General features: G+C 43.9%; 1 protein-coding gene across 1 annotated transcript in view; it reads right to left on the bottom strand.

Moving 5' to 3' along the window:
• LOC115401098 (melatonin receptor type 1B-like) overlaps positions 1 to 14335 on the bottom strand; it is a 61122-nt gene extending 46787 nt beyond the window's left edge. The window contains exon 1 of the mRNA XM_030109270.1: positions 14042 to 14335. Within this exon, the coding sequence (XP_029965130.1) occupies positions 14042 to 14243 (202 nt within the window). The 5' untranslated portion in view covers positions 14244 to 14335. The remainder of the gene's footprint in view (positions 1 to 14041) is intronic.
• Positions 14336 to 23849: the final 9514 nt, after the last annotated feature.

A 23849-nucleotide genomic window follows, 5' to 3' on the forward strand; every position in this document is an offset into this window, starting at 1 on the left:
TGAAAAAAAAAATTTGAGACAATAACCACCTTCTTTTGCTCATAATTCCTTCTCTGTAACTTTTAGTACAAATGGCAAGAATGCAATTAGCAGAAAGCGATCCTTTACAGGGTGGGATGGGAAGCACCAACAGCTTGACCAACGTTTCTCGATGCTACATGTCAAAGACCCTCAGGGTCCATGGTGCCAGCAGGGCCGAACTTTTCTAATGTACCTGCAGCAGCTCCACAATCATTTGGAGGCATAGCTAATGAGCCCTGCACTGGCCAGCTGTCAGATAACCCCTGGCAGGGTGCAGAAGAAGGGAGATAATGGCAAATTGCTCCCATAGGTGTACCTCAACCTGCTGTATGTACCAGGAATGTGCATAGTTTGGTTCCATCTTAAAGAATAGCAGACAGCTTGATCGTGTAGTCTCATGATGAGGAGACCAAAATTTGTTAGTTCTGTGGAGTCTGTCAACTTTTTCCTGTCTGCTTCAGTGCTCCAGCTTCTCTTGCTGTCCAAAAACATGCATGTAGAGATCGTGTCTCTAATTACATGTAAGTGTGTGAGTGTGTGTCTATGTGTTAACCCGGTGATAGACTGGTGACCGATCTAAACCCTGCTATCCATCTCCACCACTACGAACTTTTAAAAAAGCAGGTATAACAGATGGACCGGCGGGGTTTATATATAGACGTTTGAACAAATTCTGAGTTACACAACAACAATGCATGCACCAGCTGCCAAGTGCAAAGCTTTCTGCAGTCTCAAAACAGGGCTAATTTCACATTGCTGAATCTGACGGAAGGTAAACACAAACATAAACCATCTGGAACGGTGCTAATGGCAACTGCATGTGGAATCCTCCATCTGGGTCACCATGTGGCAGGTCTCAGTGCCGGTGTAGTCTTTAGGCTCATGCCAGGGTTTGTTTCCTTGTGACGCCGACTGCCACCTGGGTCACACACCATCACAAGAAAGTCAGCAAAGTCAAGTTTTGGGGCTGAAGTGGCATAATGTGTCAGAACAGTGGCCGAATCAACATAATCAGCTAAATCCTTGAATAATAATATCTGTTTTATGTGCAAAGTTTGTATTAAATCACCCTCATGTACAGGAATTAGCACTTTAGAGAGTTTTAGTGTGGAGCAGTGGACATAAAGTGAATGAAATACGAAGGTCTTATGGGTGAAACAACCAAGAAGTCTTAGAAAACAAAGGTGAATGGTTTCAACAGGCCATTGTATACAAACTCCACTCTGTTTTTACATCTAGAATTAGCATGAGGAAGTTTGTCCTGATACGTTACACTTGACACAGGAGTCGAATCAGGTTTTGTCTTTATTTGAACAATAATTGTTTTTACAGCGTATCCAATAAGAAGCAATGAATACATATACTGCTAATAATAAATGTAATGCTGAGCACAGCCTGGCTTTCTAATTTCTGATTTGATCTTTGGTCACACTAGACAAGAGACTGATGGTCTGGTTGCTTTTGGACTCAGTTAGTTAGGCTAATTGCTGAAAAGCAGCCTTGATTCATGATGCTTCCTCCCCTGTGCTGAAACAACACTTCCTCTATTCTATTCTGCTTTGGACACCACACATCAATCACTACTGATATAGAATATTACAATACTACATTAGTCAGACAAGCAATTTATGCATGAAAGAAGAAAAATCTAAAAAGCTTCCCAAAGATAAACCCATAACAGTAATTAAAGAAAAAAATCAATTAGCAGTATTGATGTTGGACCCCACAGCATGGTGGGGGCCAAATGAGAATAAATCTTTGTTGAGCAAAGCCAATATGTGGTAGAAAGCCAAAAACTGTGTGTACTTATTCCAAGAGTGGATTTAAAACCCTTGTAGTTGGACTATAATTGCTGAAAATATTGGTGTAATGTTAGTGAGATCACGTACTAATGGCCATCTATAATAGTTTCTTTTTTTACCTGACCTCTACACAAAGGACACCAGGAAGAAAGGCACAGTAGAAGTGGAAGAAAGGGCTGGAGAGAGCGGAGCTGAAAGCATTCTCTCAGTGGATGACTTATATCAGAGGTCTCTCTTTTCGCTCTGCCTCAGGAGTCCCCCTCTCTCTTATCCTGCTCTCTAATTGGCTCCTTTTTCATTAGCTGGGGGATTTCTTAGGAACTGTGCTGGCATAACAATGACTTCTTCCCGTTTTTGAGGACTGAGAAAATACACCACGGGGAGGGCTGCGATACTCAATATTTGTTGTTTGTTGCAAAAAGTATTGTCAACTAAGAGATTGTCAGAGTGCTATAAAGTGATTATATCAGTCAGATTCTGCCTTTGAGAACCAGTATTGAATTTTTTTTCGCAGCAGTGAAGGTCGACGTGAGAAGCAAAGCCTTATTTACACGACAGCGTTTCAAGTGCAAAAGCTTTGACATATCATGAGAATCTGGAGGCCCTCATTGTTATTATTGTCCACCTGCTTGTGCAGAGGAAGTGTTTACTACAGCTGCAGTCACCTGCGCAGTGGCGGCGTTTCTGTCTGAAAGGAGACGAGCCCTGAGCTCTTTCCGCTCACTGTCAGAACGCTGCTGTCCGCATGTATGAGGTTTCTGTAGCTGTTAGCAGACAAAAACGCCTTGTAATCAGCTGACTGGCCTCACGTGCGACAGGGAGCGACTCAGTCTGGCTTCACGCAACATAGAATCCAGTCCAGAGCCACAACCAACCACCGGAACCGTAAACTTCTATCACACCCGCTGACTCCTGGCTGGTTCGCCCAGCTCCAGTTTATCCTGCAGATAAGTATCCGACTCTCCTCCTGAGTGTTGTTTCACTTCATTTCCAAGGTACTATCTTATTTGCTACTATATATACTACTATAATTAATTTTTGTTCTTTCATTCAGCTCCGGTTGGAACCAGTGTCAGTACCGTATATTGTGCCGACTCGGTGCTAAGTCGTTGGTGCATCTTCTGGAAAACTGAGCTTGGTGACTTCCTGAGTTTTTGTAGTTTGGTAAATCTGAGTTCTGGTCTCTATTATGATTAATCTTGAGTGTGTTCATGGTTAGTTTCAGCTTGGAATTTATCAATCTGACTTGGCAAAGTGGTTCATAGTGGTTATAAAAGATGGATGAATGTACATAACAAAGTATATTTCCGTAAAGAACCATAAAACATGCCACAAATAGATATTATGTAACATTTCTTCTGTAGAACTTCAATAATAAGATTTTTTTTTTTAAGACCCTCACAAGATATGAAAAAAGAAGGTAAACTATTTTAATAAAAGAAGCCAATAAACATTCCACTGTGGGACAATAGTACTAAATGAGATTTAACAACCCTCACCCAGAAAGGCAGCAAAGAAATATTCCCTTTAGACACATTCTAAGCTTCAAAATACAAAATATATTTATTTTGTAAAATCGGTAAGGACCTTTGAGAATGACTGTCGTTCTGTAGAAGACTTTCAGATATTATAAAATTAAAAAAAAAGAAAAGTCTTAATGAGCTTCAATAAGATCCAAGGGTGAAGATGTTCAGTCTGAAAGTTTTTCCCAAACACTTTACAGACTGTTCGGTATTGTGCTGACATTGCGACTTGTGAAAGACACCTTTATTAAAGAGAACGGTGACTCTGAGACCGCAGGTCTTCCATTCATCGTCCGGTCCTCATGGAATCTGACTCGGTTTGTTCAAAACTGAGCTGCGTTTCCATCAAAACCAAAGCAGAAGGAGAGAAAACTCACAGACTGTACTCCTTTACGTGCTCGCTGAATTTTTAACATCCTACTGTAAGTTATTTCATAACTCATATTATGCGTGATATCTTTCATGTCCTCCTTATATTTTCACCACTTGTGAGTTTAAAGTGTAAAAAAGCTGCAGGAAGTTCTTTGTTTGGGCACATTAACAAAGATCTGCGGCAAGGACACAGAGATCTGACGCCGCTTCGCTCGCCTTTGGTCCCGCACTGCGTTCCGGCTTCAATGGAACTCCGTGTGAAGCGCTCTGAGTCAAGTAGTGTGTGTCTGATGCACACAAGGATTCAAGCGGTGGCTTTCATACCTCTACAAATGAACCGCGCTGACAGCACACTCACATCAGGGTTCATCCAAGTGTGAGCGCTCCCGTTCATTCATCACGCTCTCCGGAACGGCAACAGCAAAAGTTAATGGAGATTCAGCATAATTCCTCCGTATTTGCCGTCGCCTGCCAGCTTTCAAACGAATCTCCCTCGTTATGCGGCTCATGTTTATCCGAGACATCAATACAACAAGCCAAATGCATTATCATATGGAAAAACCACTCACAACTGTTGTCTGCCTGCAAAAATATCCTATAAAGAAAAGGCAAACCAGGTCTGTGATGTTTCGTTAAACAAAATGAAGAACAACAACATCTGAGACACTTTATCATTAAAAGCACCAAAAAAGATAGTTAAGGAGGGATGGAGAGCCAGTCTGGGCCTTGAAAGGTTTCAAATGCATGTTCTCCCTGAGCATGAAGGGTCTTTCTACTGGATCCAGGTCTCTGCTGGTCAAGTTTCTGGTGTTGTAGGAACTATCGTTTCCCTCCTCTTGATATTCCGGCAGAATATAGTTTACAGTCTGTCTTCCTTTAGTAATCCTCAATATTAAGGATGCATAACGTCACATAACATTCTCTCTCACACACACACACACACAACCTGCTTGTTGTCAGATCTACTCAAACCTTTACTCTTTTCCTCTTTTCTGCTTCTAATCCATTAATTCTGATGACAAATTATCCAGTTGCTGCCTTAATGCCTCCCGCCCACCAACAGTTGCCACGATAAAGAGATAATCAGTGCCATTCATTTCACCTGTCAGCGCTCGCAGCGTTACGCCTGATCTGTGGGTGATCGTGTACGGCCGACACCGCCAAGGAAACCACCAAACCTTTGATTTACATCCAGCGTATTGTTATAGTAAATCTTGGATCGCACGGCGCCGCAGACGCTCGCCGGGGAGCCCGCTGATCTTTATTGAAACAAATGAATGCGGCAGGCAGGGAGTCGCGGAGCCCGCGGTCGCCAGCGAGACGAGGTGTGTCATGAAGCAACATGCATGCAAATGCAGGTTTGGCCTTTAATCTTGAGCAGGAACGCAGCGGGAAGCGGATCCAGAACAATAACATCATCTGCAGCTCGCCGCCGCCGCTGTGGCCTTCAGCTCTCAGCAATTGATTCAATTGGAAAAGGTTGAAATGGAGTGCGTGGATGTGGCTTTTTGCTGTGTTTGCACTCATATTGAAAAAAATACATTTCAGTTTTGTTTAATGGCATCTGCCATCTTGTTTCATTTAAAAAATGTTGCTTTTCTTTTGCAGTAAATCGGTGGATAACCCATGTGCTCGGATAACTGTCTGGATGAGAGACGTGCGTTTCTGGTATCCTGACAAGACAAGGCTGAATCTTTCACATGGTGAGTGTTGTTATCTGTTTGTCTTTGATTTCTCTGCGTGCATATGGAAAAGAAACACAGACTAATGCGAATAATTCAGAGTAGAATCTGTGGTGATGTGGAAATGTACTGTGCTGTTTTGAGACAATCACTCTGTGGAGTCAGCTGAGGAAAAACTGATTCTTAGAGAAATTAATTTGTTTGTTTTCAGTTCAGTTTTTAATTCCTTTTTATGGAGCAATGACTTGAAAACGTGAAACTTACTTTGTTGTTGGGTTTCTGTTTACATGGCAACGGAGCTCTGAGCAACTGAAAACGCTACTTTTTAGAAACATCTTCCAAGACGTGACTTTGGAAGCTCCTTTGTTAAAGTTTTCATGTTTTCAGTTAAACACCTGTAAATTTGCTACTTCTACACAAATCTGACTGTTTGACCAATCTTCCTCCCATATGGTGCTTTTCTGCGCTTCATAATGACCAAAAGCATCTGATGTGAAGCAGTTTCCAGCAGATTATTCTTCCGTCCCTCCAGGATGCTGTGATGTTGTGAATCCAATCACCGCAGCTTGACAAAATTTCAAAGTCACACAGAATTCACGGATATTGGCTGAACTTAAATTAATTGTAACTGATTCTTGTGTGAGCAACCTGAAGTGTGTAAGCCTCATGCGGATGCTTGTACTTATATGTGGTTTGTATTGTTTCAGGCACAAGTTAAACACCAGCGTCTTCCTCTAAAGATGTTTGCACATGCAGTCTCCCTCTGGCTGCATCCTCACAGCGCCGATTCCCGCCTGCTGCTACTGCGTTCTGCAGTTTGCAACAACCGGCGCTGTTTGTCTTGGTTCGCCGCTCTGCTCCGTCAGTGTATTGTTCCATATCACGGCGGAGTGAAGACACAGCCACTTCCAGGATCTGGGACCAGGATAAATGGATCCCGATTTAGAGGCGACCGGGGATGTGGCAGTGCCCCGCTCATGAACTCCGCCGCGTGCCGTAGCTGCTCCGGAACACGTGAACGCTCCCCGGCGCCGAGGTGCAGAGAGCGAGACGTTCGCTCCGCTGGTGAACGGCGGTTCAGATGTGAATCATACAGAACTGAAACGCTGGAATCCATGAGGTGGAAAACCAACCCCTCTGTGGTGTGAGACTGTTGGAGGCTCTCATACTGCACCGCCAAACCGCCACCTGAGTGTTTCCATGCAAAGACGAAGCTTCTCTCAAACAAAAATGAACCATTTTCTCCTGAAATGAGGCCTAAATTACAGTTGAAGTGTGTCCAAGAGGAGCTGCTCTCCAACTCCAAATCAAACTTTTAGTGTCTTAAGCTGATTAATAATAAACGAAAGTGGAAAGTTTTTCCAAAATCTCAGACTTTTATTGACTGGTGAGAGTGGTTTCTCTTCAATACTCATTAGGAAAAGCTTCAGGAATTATATATAATTTGAGTCCTCGGTGGTTCGCAGTTGGCTCCTCGGAGCACGTTAACAATTAAAGCAGGAGAAGCGTTTCTCTCTCTGCAAGTTATAATGGAATGAAGGCCTGTCGATACGCAGCAGATGAAGAACTTCAGGAGCGCAAACGGGAGACCAAACGGTATTTCTGAGAACACATCAATCCCAGTTTATTCAGGAAGGAAGATTTACGAACATCTTAAGTCCATTAAACCGTCCAGCTTTTCAACCTTTTAACTTAAAATGTAGAACCCGATTCGATTTCATGTTTGAGCAAAGGCACTGCTTCAGGTTTATAACTACTTTTACGTGTGATCAACTTTAGATACCATGAGTGACATCCTGTGCAAAACATAGCCTTCTAATCATCACGTGTGTGTGTTAGCTTCATAAATGTTACATGAATGAAAATGTTGGTTAAGGAGCCGGAGTGTTTTCGAAAGGTTCCTCCCTGGAAGCTGTTTCCAAAAAGATGCAGCGTTGTCGTGTAAACAGACGACCAAAACGCAGAGACAGTTTATTGGAGAGTCCCCCATAGCGCGATCCAGTCCCTGTCCCCTATCCTTTGTCCCTGGACTCACAATTGTTAATGTCTATAGAGTACTGATATCTGTTTTCAGCGTTTCTGCTGTTGCCATGTAAACGGTCGTTGGTTTCAAAACGTTGCTGTTTCAACATGAAACTTTCGTAAAATGCAGCCATAATAGTGCATCCATAACAATCCCATGCAGCCACAAGGAGAACATGCAAATGTCCCAGACAGACGCTGGAAGCTGGAAGAGTGAGACGATGCTGCTGAGGAAACCAAGACGCTGCTTCGCTCTTCTTTATTCGCTTTAACATACCAGAGTGGTCGCGGGGAAGCAAAATGTCTCCTATAAATGTAAATAAATGGACATCACATCGCGGTCACAGGTCAGCAGTTCATCACGGAGCTAACACACACACACACACACACACACACACACACACACACACACACACACACACACACACACACTAATATCCGTAATTTACAGTCACCAACAGACCGGAGCAATTCTTTGGAACGTGGGAGGAATTCAGAGGATTCAGTGAGATTAATGCGTTTAAAGCTGAGACAATTAATCTCTGAGGCAACAAGAAAAATACCCCTTTTGGTTAATAAATCTGTTAACATCATCATCCTTTAAGTAAAGCCATAAAATCAAAGCGTTTCAGTAGAAGCTTGAAGAATAATTGTATGAAATTACTCACTTTGTCGAGGATGCATGAAGAAGAAGTTCTTAATGAGCGACTACATTACGAAATCTGCTGGTTATGACTGTAAACAGCCAAACACTCTGATCGGCCAGAGAAGGGTTCTAATGTCATTTTCAGTCAGTATTCACTTGACAGAAGTTCAGCAGGTGGTGCTCGTTCATTGAAAAAAACCTACTTTACTCCAGTCTGCTAAAAAATCGTTTGTTTGGTAGAGAAAAAAAACAGCTACGTTTATGATGTGCCGAAGAAAAACACCAAGAAGAAACCGTGCACTCAATTTACCAGTTTGTCAGGACGTACAGAACGGGCCGTGCGTCACTTTTCCCCGCCTGCAGCCAAAGCTGAATAATAATCCTTCACGAGAAAACTCACAACTGGGTCACGCTGGAAACTTTGGCCGATTCAAGTTTCACACTCCGAAGGGCAATTTCTGCGAAGAGTCCAGGTATGTGAAGGCATCCGGAATAATTCCATCAAATAACAGACATGTCAATTCATACAGACAGGATTCCACCTCAGGGTCAGTATTCCTGACCATTTTTCAGTCACTGAAAAGGAGTTTTTTTTTTTCCACAGTAATAATTGAATTACAAATTTCAACAGACTGAAAAACACCAAACTAATCCCATCCCAATATGGATGAGGCCATTCTCTGTTTGTCTGAGCAACGGCAGAGTAACAGCAAACCGCTTTAAGCTAATATTTCAGTTCATTTACATATCCGTTCACAGCAGAAGAAGTGATTGTGAAAGTGTGGACAGAATAGCCAATAATACTAATTAAAAAAAAAAAAAACTGCACAAAGTTTAAATTACATGGTGAATTGAAAACTGAAACCTTAGTAAGTTTTGATGCTGCTTATTTCTGACAAACAGAAAAGTGTTAAATCACAATGTATTGATATTTTTACCCAATATTTCCTATTACAACCAGCTGAGGAGTTCCAGGTGGCCATAAGACTGCTGCAGAGCGTTCGATAATCTTGACTGTACTCAATATATTTCTGTGTGCCGCATGCTTTCATCAATCTATTGCATTTTGTGAGGGGAATTTGCAGATAGTCCTGTACAGACGGGGCTTGACCTTTTCCCGCTAAAAGACAAACGGCTCATCTTCACTCAGCAGATTTAAAGACACGGCGCTCCGGAGGTAGCCTCATAAAGAGAGTGAAGCAGATGAATGTAGGATCTGAAAACACAGCTGTTGCCTCGTGGAGCAGCTGAGACCCGATACCGAGTAAGAACCAGTTTCCAACACTTTCAGAGGAGCTGATACAGCACAGCTGTGAACGCACCGCTGTCTCCACCAGCGCTGTGAATAATATAACAGCGATCCATCGCAGCGGCCGCATTAACTTTGAAAGTAATGAGGTGATAACTGTTGGTCCCTTGTTTACTTTGTCAAGCATCTGCAAGATCAGAAATGTTAAGCATTTCACTGAACACCTAATCCAGACACTGTGATGCTTCAGCGGCCTGAGATAAATGTCGGCAGACTGGTGGTTTATCTCGGCTGTTACGTTCATCCATCTTCCTCCAGGTGACCGATTATACTTCAGCAACAAAAACATGAGTGAACCAGACTGACCCAGGCAGCGATGACAGCCCAGCGCTGTGTTTTTACCCTGAAACAACAACGTTTCAGAAAAGCTTCCGAGCATCGTTGTGTAAATGGACACAGCAAAGCACGGCCGAAGTTTGAAATCACTGGTGTGTAAAACGGGGCTTAAAGTTGAGCAAATATTTATATGCGCACCCCCATGTGATGAGAAGCTGGCCGGCTGCAGATTTCCTGCTTTTCCATAGATAACCTGGCAGCTGGCAGGTGGGCTTGATGTCTGAAGCCGTGTGAGGCTGAGACACGCGTCGGGCTGGTCTGTACGTGCCGGATGCCTCCTCGGCGGACACGTCGGATCGGGCCAGGCAGCAGATAAATCAGACAATTTAACTTCCCCTGTCAGACTCGGGGAGTGAGGCGGCTCCAGACGCCGCGCCGCTGCTGTCAGTCCGCCGCGAAGCCGTCGCAGGCGGAGGATTTGGACACTACAAAGGCACTCCGCGCAGAAAGCCACTTCTTTGTACATCCTATCTAATCTGGCATTTCCAATTAGAACGTTTGCATGGAAACTGTTTTCCCCACTGTGAGGATGATGATGTGCTCCTCAGATTGCAAATCAGGGTCACCGGTAATCTTTTTCAAGACCTTTTGACCTTTTATTCTACACCAGTTACAGCAGAAATGGATTAAAATATCTCCTCTGTACTGTCTCCTCGCTTATTTTTCTCATTTTGTTTTTCACATTTCAAAAAATGTCCCCTATGGCGTCAAATGTAATTGAAAAGTTCACCTGTAATGCTCAACAACAGCTGTGTTGTGGTTTGAATGTGAGGAGCCGGTGAGGGAACCTTCCTCTCCGGCTCCCCCCATGTGACCAACTCTGCAGTCGACACATGCAAATCGGGCGCCGTGAGGAGCGTGGCGGCCCGCCTCTACCGGTGACAGCCGCGGAGCGGCGGCAGCCTCACAGCTGTTTGTCCATGCTGGGAATCCGCATCGCTCCCAAAAAACATCTCAATACAACCCGGATAACTTGATATGGGTTAAGTTTAACTGTTCTGCCACGGAAACGGCAGAAACGCGATGCGGTTCGCATGCCGGGCCACCAGATGGCGCTGTTGGCTGTTTTTGTAATGAAACCACAACACGATCAAGTTGGGTTTGCCTGTAAGGTGACTCTCAAACTCTAAAACCAACACAGAGCATCAGATGTTAACACTGCTGTGTCACAGCAGGAGGTCCCCGGTTCGATTCCGGGCCAGGAGCTCTCTGTGAGGAATCAGGATGTTCTTCCTGTGCCTGTTTAGGCTTCTCCAGGTAATCCGAAGACATGCTCATTAGGAAAATGATGACACTAAAGTGTGTGTGTGTGTGTGTGTGTGTGTGTTGTGATTGTCTCTGTTAGCCTGCTGACGGACTGGCGGCCTGCCCGCGCTGCCTCCTGCCAACTGTCTCCGGTCGCCGGGACAAACTCCAGATCCCGGAGAAGGTGGAGGTTCAATTCAAATATCACCTGATTATCAAGGAGAAGCATTTTGAAATAATCGCAATTTTTACATTTTCTCAACTATTATGTCATCACCAAACATGTCTGTCACTTGTAAATCACCTTTTTCTGACGATTTGGACTTTTACCTCCACAGCTATGCTATCATTGAAGACTGCCACAGAAGATGCAGAATAGTTGTTGAGATTAAAAAGCTGTACTCACACAGCTTCATCTGCTCACTTGATTTGCATTGTGATGATCAATAAACGCACACGGCCAACACTCCTCTTACCGCAAGACCTTTTACTTCACAGCACTTTTCACACCTGCCTCCAACATTTGCTCAGTTCTGTACTTCTGCCTGAAATTGAGGACACTGAAGGCAGAAACGCGGTGACGCTGAGCGGAAGCTACAGTCGGAGCCGGAACGTCTCGGGCGGCGTCTCGGGGGCCGCTCGCTCCATCCCCCGGCTTTTTATAGAGCGCTCAACTCCATATTTCATCGCTCTGTTGAGTAAGAACACGGGATTCGGGCGGCGAAAAGGAGCAGGGGAACACCCAGCTCAGATTTCGTGTGAAGAGGCTGGAGAACATTCAACACGAAAGACGGAAGCTTTCTGTATAATTAAAGCAGCGTTTTGAACGTGGCGCTCAGCTCAGTCCGTACAGGCAGTGACTCAGTGAAGTGACTCATGAATTATCCCATATGAGAACGAATATGTTTTCTCAAACACACACACACACACACACACACACACAGGTCTGCAATACCCTGCCTCCGGCCATTCAGAAATATTGAATTAATTCTCCTGTCCACAACCATTTTACCCTTTCATGGATCAGTGGTAAGACTAAAGAAAAATGTACAATTTCACACATCACTATGAAGCCTTCTCCTCGTGGCGCCGTGGTTTTATAAAGTGTTTATTGACTGGTTCTATTAAGATTAAAAGATCAGATCCATTTCTGTGGAGAAATACATTGTCAGATAACGAAGTTCGTTGTAACACTCACGGGGCCCCGGCTGCACAAAGCCCAAAGTCTTTGAAATGACTTTGAGCCCCATTCTGAGGGAAATCAGCTCCTCTCCATCGAAGGCCTGCAGAGAATCTCTTCTTATCATCAACCGACAATTCTTTAGAAAGGCGGATTTAAAGAGTTCCAGAGCAACTCCACACCTGTTTGTAATCTGCTGTCATCGATCAGACTCGCTTCAGTCAGTTGAGAAAAGTTCAACAGTGATATGAAGTTTGACACTTGTTTCCATCATGACTCCATTGAGAACCACACATCCTGGGAAAAGCCCCCCGAAGCCCCCCCAGGGGAAACTGACCCCAAAGTCTGAGAGGCACGAGAACAATCATTCAGCGTCACTCGAAATAGGATTAAAAAATGATGAATTGGGTGATTTGAAAGGACAATCCATCATTCCAGGAAGGAATGAAGTCATGTTTGAGATCCATCACATTCAGTATTGGCGTCATGTGATGTTGAAAGTCATTTCTAACTGGAATATAGAACATAAGGAAATTTGATACAATACAGTCAGAAAATAAAAGCTTTTTTGGACAAAAAAAAAAAAATCCAGTTTTTAAAGCTATGAGCTCAGGTTGATGAAGTCTTAGGCTGGCTTTATAATAACAAATGTTTTGTGAGGCACAATGAGTCTGTAATTGCACAACAGATAAATGTTTCCCTCAATAAACCAACTAAAAGGTTCCTCAGTCATCTTGTATACTGTCTCCGCAAAGCCGCCACTGCTGCCACTGTCATTTAGCCTTCCCGGTTTTTAAAAGGAAAAAGGCATAAGGACATTTATTGTTGGAAAAATTACCAATTTAATTAAAAAAAAAACATTTTATCTGAGTTTTCTTCTGAATAAACAGTTTGGAATGATTACAGAAAGGCTAACTGCTTCAATATGTTTGATATTGATCTTCATGCAGACTGAGCTCTACTTTATTCTTGCACTGCTCATGTTGGTAATGCTTGGTGGAGGTATCCTCATGCTGTGGGGCTGTGTGGGAATCTGGTTAAAGGTGATTGTCACATGAATTACACTCAAAATCACCAAATTCTAGAGGGTAATTTCGAGAATCTGAAGTTGGATTTAGCCTGGAGCTGAATATTTCAACAATACAACTGAAACTCAGGCGTTCAACGTTCTACAGCAAAAAGGAAACAGAAAAATAGTTTATTCATCCCCCAGGGGAGAAATTCAAGGTGTCCAGTAGCTCACAGTGTAATCACCACAGCACCAATAAAAACAGATAAAACTGATATATAATTGAAAATCTGAGATGATTTAAAGTGGTTGTTCATGCTGGAAAGCCATAAGAATATACCTGAATATAGGCTGTTTGGAAGAAATAAATCCATCTCTATACCAATCCAGAATGAACAAAAATCCCTCAAATCGCTTTGCATAAATGCAATGTTGAGTCTGGTGCCACTGTTGGAGGTTTCACTTCTTTTCGTCAGATGAAGTTGGAATTTGGTATGAAAGTGTGATTTAAGCACAGATCAGATCACGGATGTGGCAGATCCCCCCTGAACTGCTGTAATGAGGAGGAATCCTGTGGTTTGGGCTGACTGATTGCTGAGGCAGACTGTTGTCAACAACTCATTCAGAAAGTCAGTGACTGAGAGGTTATGAATTAAAACTCATTCATTTCTGCAGGAACGTGATTCCCATTCATTATCCACATGGTGCAGAAAACACACACGCGCCTCAGCATGTGACACTTTGACAGCACTCCTGATTGACTGTCCATCACCTCTGTGTGTGTCACGCCTCCACATGTGTGTGTGTGTGTGTGTTATCACCAACATCTGGCACACCTTGAGTAAATAATAACAATAATAAACATTAAAAACAATCTGCCAGCCTGCTTCTTACCCGCATTCCGTAGTTTTCGGTTTCTGAGCACGGACAGGATGACCAGCAGGTTTCCCAGGACGTCCACCACGGTGGTGAAGATCAGCACGCTGGCCAGCGCCGTGACCGCCCAGGCGGGACGCGCTGCGCCCGGGCTCGGCTGCTCTGGCCCGTGCCGCTCCGTCTGGTTCTCCAGCAGCGTCTCATCCTCCGGCACGTCCATAGCCTCTCTCTCTCCCTCTCTCTGGTCACAGACGGCAGATCGCTGGCATAGTTGCGTGAGAGATGTCAGTTGCGGGTTTCCCCTGCGCCGCCGCCGCCGCCGCCGCCGCCGCGTCCGGCCGAGACGCGCCGGAGTCCGGAGCCGCTCCGCCGCCCCGCCGCCCGCTGACACCCATAGACCGGAGAGCCGGGATGCTGGAGGAGCCCTCCTATTCTCTCTGCTCTGTGTGCCCAGACCTCATGCTCCTCATCTCCCCTCTCCTCCTCCTCCTCCTCCTCCTCTTCCTCCTCCTCCTCCTCCTAATCTGTCTCCTCGCGCTGCTGTGCCCAGATGCCTTTAGAGCAGCCGAGCTTCAAGTCATTTCTCTTCTGCATAAGCAAAGCTCAGTTTCAATGATCTCACTCACTTGATTGAGTGATAGATTAAAGATTAAATGTCCTCTGTGTGAAGTTTCAGTTGAACTACTTCGATGTCGGCTCTTCCTGTCATTGTGAAGCAGAATTTACCAAGCACTGGACTTTTCACCCACTAGGGAAGCATCCTGAGACAGGTTGGTTTTACCCTACTGATGATGTGTTGTTGCAATAGTAATGCTGCTCAGTAGGTGGCAGCAGTGAGCCGCCCTTCTTCAGTCTGCCCTCCAATAACAGTGGAGCGACTCACTGTACCACCTTGTGGTTGAAAGTTGCATTACAAGGCAGGTCGGGACGAGGCTGATGGAACCTCAGCACAGTGGTTTAGAAACCTGTGGAAAACTTATTCACCCGTGAAAACGTTGTGGAACCAGAACCTACTGCGGGAAAATGTTTCCAATCAGCTGTGGACAGTTCAAAAAGGAGACATATACTGGTGGTATGAAGATTAATTATTTTCCAGCTACCTCTGTTCAGCTTCAAAAATGATTGTTTCACATATTTTTGGTGAATGAACTAGATGAATCAAGCTGATATAAAAGTTACATAAAAGAAATATTATACAGATTAAATATAAAGGATTCATATTCTTGTAATTTCTGCAGTAATATTTTGAGATATTTGAAAATTTTCAACAAAAAAAAGTTTATTATCTTTGTCCAAGTGGTCTATTACTACAAGGAGCTGAAGAGCCAGTTAAAAAAGCAAAAAATTTAGAAAATGTCACCATGTTGATAAAAAATGAGCACATAACTTACATTTGAAGTCACAACAAAAGGTCTTTAATAAGAAGATATGGTAGAAAATTCATCAAATCTTGTGAAATGTATTCACATGTGAGACAATTTATTGTGAGTAAAAAAGAGAAAATGGAATTTTTTGTGAAGCTGTGGTCTTTTTGAAAGTTAACTGGAAATGTGTTCATGACAAAAATTCCCTCTTTGTCTCAGTTTTCCTCAGTTTTCCATTTCCCCTCATTTTTTCTCCTCTCGTGCTCGTCATTTATGCCTTTGATGTCGAATATATTAGTCCTTGGATATTGTCTTCAACTGGGAAAAATGTTCCTCCAAATAATGACAAAAAAGTTACACTAAGTAAAATGTCATGATGTTAGCATTAGCATCTCCACCTCTGCAGCGATCACTTTAAACCAGGTGGTGTTGGTTTGGCATCATTTGCAATATGTTTAAAGTGAAAGATTGTTTGAGCATTCTCTTCATCATATTTCGGGGGATATATTGTGATTGTCATGGAATTGAAAGAATCACTGCTCTTCTGTTCTGTTTGTCTTTCCGAGAAATACTGAATTGAATTTGGAATTTTTATTGTGTCAAAACCACATTTGTCAATGTCACTGTCAACTATGTACAGCACATTTAAAGAGGCTAACACTCATTTGACTCCCAACATTCAGTTTGCTTCTCTTTTCACTATTTGACAGGCCAGATGTTTTATTCAGCTGCTGAAGTCAGTCCGACTCAGGACTCAACGATCTAAAGCAGCGTTTTGTGTGTCTGTTTACATGACAACAGTGGTCGGAGTGACTGAAAACACACCTTCCTGAAAACAGTTTCTGAAGTGGAACTTTTTGAGAATGCTCTGACTCTGTGTTCTGTCGTGGAAACGACGGAAGCGCTGCTACTGTGCATGTACACCATGAGTGCAGTAAAATAGTTGGTGAGATGAATTAATGGTCGTGATTCTCAAGGCATAATCAACATCTTACTGCATCAGCTTCAGTTGTTCAAATATGACATGCTTCAACATCAGCATGTCTGGATGGATGTGTCTGGTTGCTGATGGGACCGGAATATAAAAACCCACCAGTCTCGGAAGACGAGGCCGAACTGGGTCAGAAAGTGGAATCGTTTCATGTCTCAAGTTCGGTTTTACACAAAGTTGCAAGAGAAAAATGAAAACTTTTGTTGAATCAGCCGGAATAACAATACGACTTGGTCGTCTGCCCGGATGAATGTCCTCTTGCTCCCATTGTTCATTGAAAAAGAACAACTGCGCCAACGTGTGGCGTGGAATCGGTGGCGACATCATTTTCTGTGTTTCTGCCATGTAAACATGAAGCGATGCGAAAACGATACGTTTTTATTTGAAATGTCATCGAAATGGAACCTTAAAAGCCACTCCTAAGGGTATGTGTGTGTGTGTGTGTGTGTGTGTGTGTGTGTGTGTGTGTGTGTGTGTGTGCGCGCGCGCGTGCGTGAGTGTGTTTGGACTGTCGTGATGTCTGCACGCCTCCTCCGTCTGAGAGGAAAGCGGAGCAGACCGTCTTGGGAGCTTAAGATCTAATTTTACACAGGCTGATTTCTTTTATCATTCAGGTTTCTCTGAGTTATTAATAACACATATTTCTCCGCACGTGACGAACTGGGAGCTCAGATTCACGGCTGCTTCCCGCAGGCCTGATGGAGCTCTCACAGCGGCGCGGCGTCGTTAGGCGTTATTGATTGTTTTCCATGCAGCGGCGGCGCACTCTGATGCATCTGTGTTGTTAAAACTTGATTTTCTTCCAGCCACTGTCTTTGGAACATACAATTTCTGAGTTTTCATGCAATAAGATCAGTCACGTTGCCTTGGAATCACTGTCTCTGCTGTGGATATCGCTGCTGTGTCACACGGCGTCATGCTGTCGAAGACAATCACAGGGAAAAAAATGGGATTTTCTTCAGAATATTGTGATTTATTAGAATTGACTGTGATCTCTGCTGCACACAGCCGAGCATCTCCACTCCACAGTTCTTCCAATCTGCTCTGTTTCTCCTTCAAATCCTCCGTTCCAGTCAGCCTGGGCCTCACCGAGGCTCCTTTTCTTCCCTGCAGCTGCGTGTCTTCGCAGATATTCACCTTCGTGCAGGACGTGCAGCGGCTGGGAAAGGACCGGCTCCTGAATTCACAGGGGCATTTTTCAGCCTGCGAGCGCCGGCCGCCCTCTCAGCTGGAGGCACTTGACTCAAGACACTCTGAGCAGCACTGAGCACATAGTGGGAGGAGGAGGAGGAGCCAGCAAAGGTTACCACTGGTCAGCGGAGGGATGTTGTCCAAGCTTCATTTTCTCTTTCGCTTTCCAGGCTGTTTGAGTTTCACTCCTGCTGTTTTCTTTCATTAAAACCATATTTTATGTAGGGATGCACCGATAGTGAACATCAGTGGTTCCAAACTGGGAATTTTCACCGATCTCCAGAAACGTGTCCTCCGGTGTTTTTTAGGAGGAATCTGAGGGGAGATAAAGAACGAGAGTTCATGGCTCCCATGACACAGGAGTATTTCTGTGAGCCGCTCAGCCGTTCTGCTTGTTTTCATTGCATATTGCAGCTTCATCTGTGTTTTAATGTTGTAAAGTATTTTTTTTTCCTCGAGGAACAAGAAAACCGCTGTAACCCTGGATGTTGCTTTTCAGTAATAAAGGTCATGCAGCACTTTTAAGAGCCGGGGTGTCCAGACGTATTCCAGTGAGGAAACATACAGTGAACTATATAAGGGCAGGACCACTGCGCTCACTTCCTCCCATGAGTTATTCTAGTTCTTACATTTTTGGTCACCAGCAACAACAATTTTTTTTTTTTTTTGTAAATCTGTCTTTTTCAAGACAGTCTTCAAGCTGAAAAGTACAGCCAATCAAGTGCCAGCTGCTTATGTGAGCCAACATTTCAGAATAAAACCACGTTTTACAGTAACACCAATCAGTGACACTGTCAGAGAAAGGGATATTTCTGCTATGGTCTCTTCAATTTTTTTTTCCAGACTTGAATAATTAAAGTTGCATCTAAACATAACAGCTCCACAACTTTTTAAGGTTAATTTCTCCTCGTCTTTTAAAGAGGAGGCGTCGGCGTTTCCCCGGTCGGGCCCTATGGACGGAGCTCACTGCAACATGGTATAAACCTTCCACATACGTTCACCACACTCCTGATGAGATGAAAGTGTTTTGTACAACAAGACCGGCGGACAGCTTTATTCACTCCAGAGGACGAATCCCACGCCGCCCTGCAATCGTGCAAATGGAGGCCGCCTCTGCGCTCGGCCCGCCACTTCAAGCCGCTCCGCCGAGCCCGGATGCTGATCCAGACTGACAAGCATGGAGTGGAGGCTCCGATTAAACGGCAGCAGGGAATTCCATCTGCCTGGCGAGTGATGGACGGGCTGCTCTCTCCCCTCTGAACTAATAAGTAACCCACCTACATCCAGCAGAAGGCAGCTGCAGATCGCACTTTTCTTCCTTCCACCGCTGCGGTGGATTTACTGATCTCCACCACGCTCCCTCCTGATGTCTTCTAGGCCAGCAGCTGCGTACATGCAGAAGTTGTATTTTTATCAACACATGTAGAAACTGTCAAAAATCCTCCAACGATCCCACCCGATCTTTGCTGCTCCCCCCAAGAGGCTCAGGCCTGGAAACTGCTGGTAAACTAATCACATGCTGGGTCTCGTCATTGTTGTCAGACTTGATTAAATCTTTACCTTTTTTCAAATTATTCCTGTTTCAGTAAATTACCTCTGAAAACAGAACATTCGGAGTCAATGAGAGTCACTCGCTCCACCTGTCAGTGGTCGACGTCTGATCAGCAGATTGACGGAGGTCACCCAGCGTGTGACGGTCAAGTAGAGTGGCGAAGTGTCTTTAGGGCCCGTTTATAGATTGGGAAGATTGTTTAAAACTACTTATTTGTCCAAATATTCAAAATCCAACAATGACCCTAGTAACCCAAACCGGTTATCGTCAGCATGTATCTTGTCATTTGGTCCTCAAAGAAGTAGAAATAGAAAGGTTTCCAGCTACACATGTCCTGTAGGAGGCGTTGGCAGAGCGCCAGTTTAATTCATTTACAGTGGAATTGGTCCGGGCGCCATCGGAGCCGCTGACTCGTCATGTTGGAGCTCCGCTGGCAAGAGATCCTGATGAAGACAGGATGAATCAGAGGAAGTATTATACCCAACAGAAGGCAGGGTATGTCCTCTTCGTACACACACACACACACTGTTTGTTGATTTTAATTTCCTGAACTGAGAATGTGATCACACACACCCCGGTGGATGGAGGGATAAGTGTGTTATAAGGGCAGGACTGCCGGGCAAACAGATGACAGCTGAATGATACGGCCGGTGCAGCAGAAAGGGGAGTGTTCTGAACTTTTGCACTCTTGTCTTTCCTGACAGCTTGAGTAAAAGCAGCTCATCAGCAAATCTGTGCCAGAGGGAGCCGGGGCTGACGCGAAGCGCACGAATTATAGAGTGAAATTAAAATTGAAAAAAGGAAAAAAACCCTAATTGAATTCAGCTCGCTCCCACTGAGGCAGAAATATGAGTCTATAATGTGTTTCCACACGACGAGATCATAATCAATAAATTCCGATCAGCTCATACTGATGGGGAAAAAAGTATCTGAGCCGGATGAAATTTCAAAGTTTTTTCCATCAAGATTTTTGGAACTCATTCCAAAGCGTCTGTCTTGGATTCAGACTGACTTCGTCTCTGAGAAGCTTGTTGAAGTTATTCTGCCTCGACGTCCTGACAGGCTGCCTTCAGCACGGCACACAGTCCAGGTCCTCAAAGCAGCCCGGAATCATGATGATCCCTCCACCGTGCCCTTCAGCCCTCTGAAAACCCCCTTTATCTGAACACAACCTGAACTCCGGTGTTGAACTCCAGAGACGGAGAGGAGATCAGGAGGAGGAAAAAAACAAGACTTCAAGGTCACGAGGGGTCAGATGATTAAATGCGTCTCTTTACAATAACAGCAGCGTCTCTGCAAGAGGGCTGTGATTAAAACAGAGTTATTCTCAAGCAAAGCAAATACAGAAAGTGAATGTTGTGTTTTCATTCATCCATTCATTTGAATTGTCCATGTGTGTTACTTTGCTTGGTGAAATGGCTCATCAGGAACTTTTAAAAGTCCGCTCAGCTCGATCAGACGTTCACTGCTTTCCTGGATCGTGATTGACTACTTAGAATATCAGGATGCCAAGAATAAAGAGGAGTTTTCATTCCCTGACAAACATCAAAGATGCTGAGCGAAGGCAGACAGTCATCAATCTGAAGAAAGTCACATGTTATTGATCCGTCAGTGTCTGAAAAAGTGAAGACTTTGTCTGCCTGCTGTGCGAGTCTCGGGCAGCCGGACCGTCCAGAGAGCCAACGGGATCAATAACAACCATTATGCCTGCTGACCTTGGACAGACTTCAAACTGATCGTTCTATTTTCTCGCATAAACCCGCTCAACTACCAGATAAATTTATGGTTTTGTTTACGCGTTAGGTATCTTTAAAAGCAGCGTCTCGATCGGAGCCAAGACTTGAGGAGTTCCCGCTTTCTGGAGGCTTCGGCATAATTTAACGCCACGCATGGAGAACCGGCACTTATTCATTCTCATAAATCTCTGCAGCGTACAGTACATCCTCCCTTTAAAAGTCTTTCCCCGAACAGTATATTCATCCCGATAGCTTCCCCGAGCCATTCATTACCGGGCTAAGTTGACGCTCCGCCCTGGATCCGCGCTTTGTTTCTCCATCCATCATGCACATTGATTAGCCGTCACGCATCAGTCACTTCGCCTCAGACTTCACAGCAGTCCGGAGTGTGTGCGCGTACCGGTCGGGTTTACCGTCTCGCCGGCTTTACGGCAGAAGAATTTATGTGACAGATTCTTGTTGGGCCCCATCCATTTTTATCAGGCTGTAATAGAACATGGCGTTTGGCAGCTCATCCCCAAAATTCATAACTGGAGACGGAGCATGAATTCATTCACACCTGGAAGTGACGGGCGGCTGTTTGGCAGCCTCGCTGAAAGCATTTTAGGCATTTTACAGCTGGTGATGGAGACAGAAAGATCTACAGGTAAACTGTGAACGGAATCTTAAATCAGCCTCATCGTTTGATTATTGAAATGTAATCTGAGCTTCTTTTGAATATTTTAGGTAAATCAGTAAATCTATGGCCCTATAAGTCATAAAGCAACAAACTTTCAAGCCCACGTAAATGGATGAAGCTTTCAGTTTGAATTCATTTTGCATTAATCCCTGTTTCAAAGAAAAAAAAGTCCATTGTTTGTGAATTTGCTTGAGTTTTTTCATGTAGTGACCGGATGGAGCACTGAAATGTGATCTCATGCTGCTCAACATGTTGGTGCGGGAAGCGATCAAACTCATCAGTGTAACAGTAAATGCATCTGAATTTCGAAACGCAACTTAAAGTATATCAGAGATGACCAGTCAGAAAAATCAAGGCTGTGGGAAAAAGCAGAGCAACCGAAGAGAATCCAAGAAGGGAAATGTCAGAAAATGTCAGAAAACACTGAAAATGTCACAATAAATTCATTTCAGTGAAATTTTTATTTCTCTAGAGCCAAATACAACACAGACATCTCAAGGCAATTTCACAGAGAAAAAAAAAAATAAATTGCACAGGAGCGACAGAGCGGACGGTGACAGGAAGAAAGGAGGAGCTCCCTTCAAAGAGGAAGCAACTGACAGACCTGAAAACATTCTTTTTCTGTATTTCTTATTGTGTGGTTCGAGAATAAGGTGTTGGAAAAGAATTAATGAAAATGATAAGAACAATGAATATCTATCAAACAGTCAAAGTTTCTCCGATTTGAATCCTCATTGAAGGTTTTTGTAAGTTTCCATCGATATCTGACGTTTAGATGATGATTCTTGATTGTGTTTTGAATGCCTGCTCACATGAAAGTGGTGAAAACAGGTTTTTTTGTTTCCAGTGTTTCTGTCACCTTCGGAAAGCGTGATTCTTCTCTGAAGAGAACAAAAGTTTTCATTTGAAACGCGGGGTAAACCAGCCCTCACAGAACTCCTCGGAACAGTTCAGGGTTTTGTTCCCAGACACTTTCTGGTCGGTTTAGCGGCCTTTTAAATCTCGATCCTGATCGTCCGACACAAACAACCGACCTGAAAATGAATGCAGCCCTCCTCCGACCGCCACAGCAGGCCGGCTGACTCCTGCTGGAGCGCCGCCTCGGCTGTAATGAGCGGCGCTCTGCTCTGCTCTCATTCGTCTCTGGTAAACTATCCCAGTGCTGTTGTTAGGAGAGATGCCTTTCAGCAGAATCCGGGCCGGCTCCCGCCCTCCTGGGTCTCCTTCCATTCAGCTCATTATTGCTCGCAGAGCGGCGGCGGCTGCCGTCGGACATCGATGCAGCTGGACGCTACGGCTCAGTCGATGTGTCTCTTCTTCGGAGGTTTGCTGAAACGCTAAACGCTCTGCCAGGATCGTCGTGGTTCTAGCAGGTGAAGTTGTTTCGTTTGACCTTTGACCCCCTGGCCCGGTAACGCCATGACCTCGCTGCTCCCATTTGTCTCTCACCTCCCCTCGCAAGTTCCGTTTCCTCAAATCTGCACTGAGGCTGTCAAATAATGAGCGAGCAGCCGTTTGGGATCAGTGAGGATTATTAAAGAGATTAAATTCCTCCATGTCTGTTTTTAATCTATAATGCATGAAGAACTAAAACCTCTTTTTATTACTTTCTCTCACTTGCTCCCGAGCAGATTCAATAAAAACACAGCAAATTTCACCTCCTCTGTAATACTAATGACTCATCCGCCCTTTGTAATGTCGACAAAGGAATAATCCATTTATTTGCATTTACTATACATTCAGTCATACAGTTTATTATATATAATCTATATATAATCTATATTTTCTGATCAAATAGATGATGATTCCTTGTTGATATCATATGTAAGTGAATTAATTGAAATTAAACCATTCGTAGCCACACAGCAAATTTTCCAGTGTTGAATTAACTCTGAAAGTGTTAAAGAGTGGTCTCATATATACACTTTTGTAGTGTTAAAATCTCAACACTGACCAGTGTTAATTTTCTAATGCTGACACTCTGTAGAGTTATATTAATATTCTCTGTTGACCAGTGTTCCTATTTAACTCTATACAGTGTTAATTCTTAGAATCAACACTTTAAAGTGTATATTTTAACACTTACATTTAACACTACAACAGTGTATATATGAGACCACTCTTAACACTTTCAGAGTTAATTCAACACTGGAAAATTTGCTGTGCAGCTGCATGGATCAATGTTATCTCCCCTTCTCAACAAACAGCTGCTGTTGAGTAAAATGAGCTTGTAGCATATTTTCCACCTCACATCATTGAGAAAGAGGTGTTGTTTGTGTGTTGATGACATTTCATTAAAGAGTTACTGATGCC

The sequence above is a fragment of the Salarias fasciatus genome, chromosome 14 (assembly GCF_902148845.1).
Source record: "Salarias fasciatus chromosome 14, fSalaFa1.1, whole genome shotgun sequence".
NCBI lineage: Eukaryota > Metazoa > Chordata > Actinopteri > Blenniiformes > Blenniidae > Salarias > Salarias fasciatus.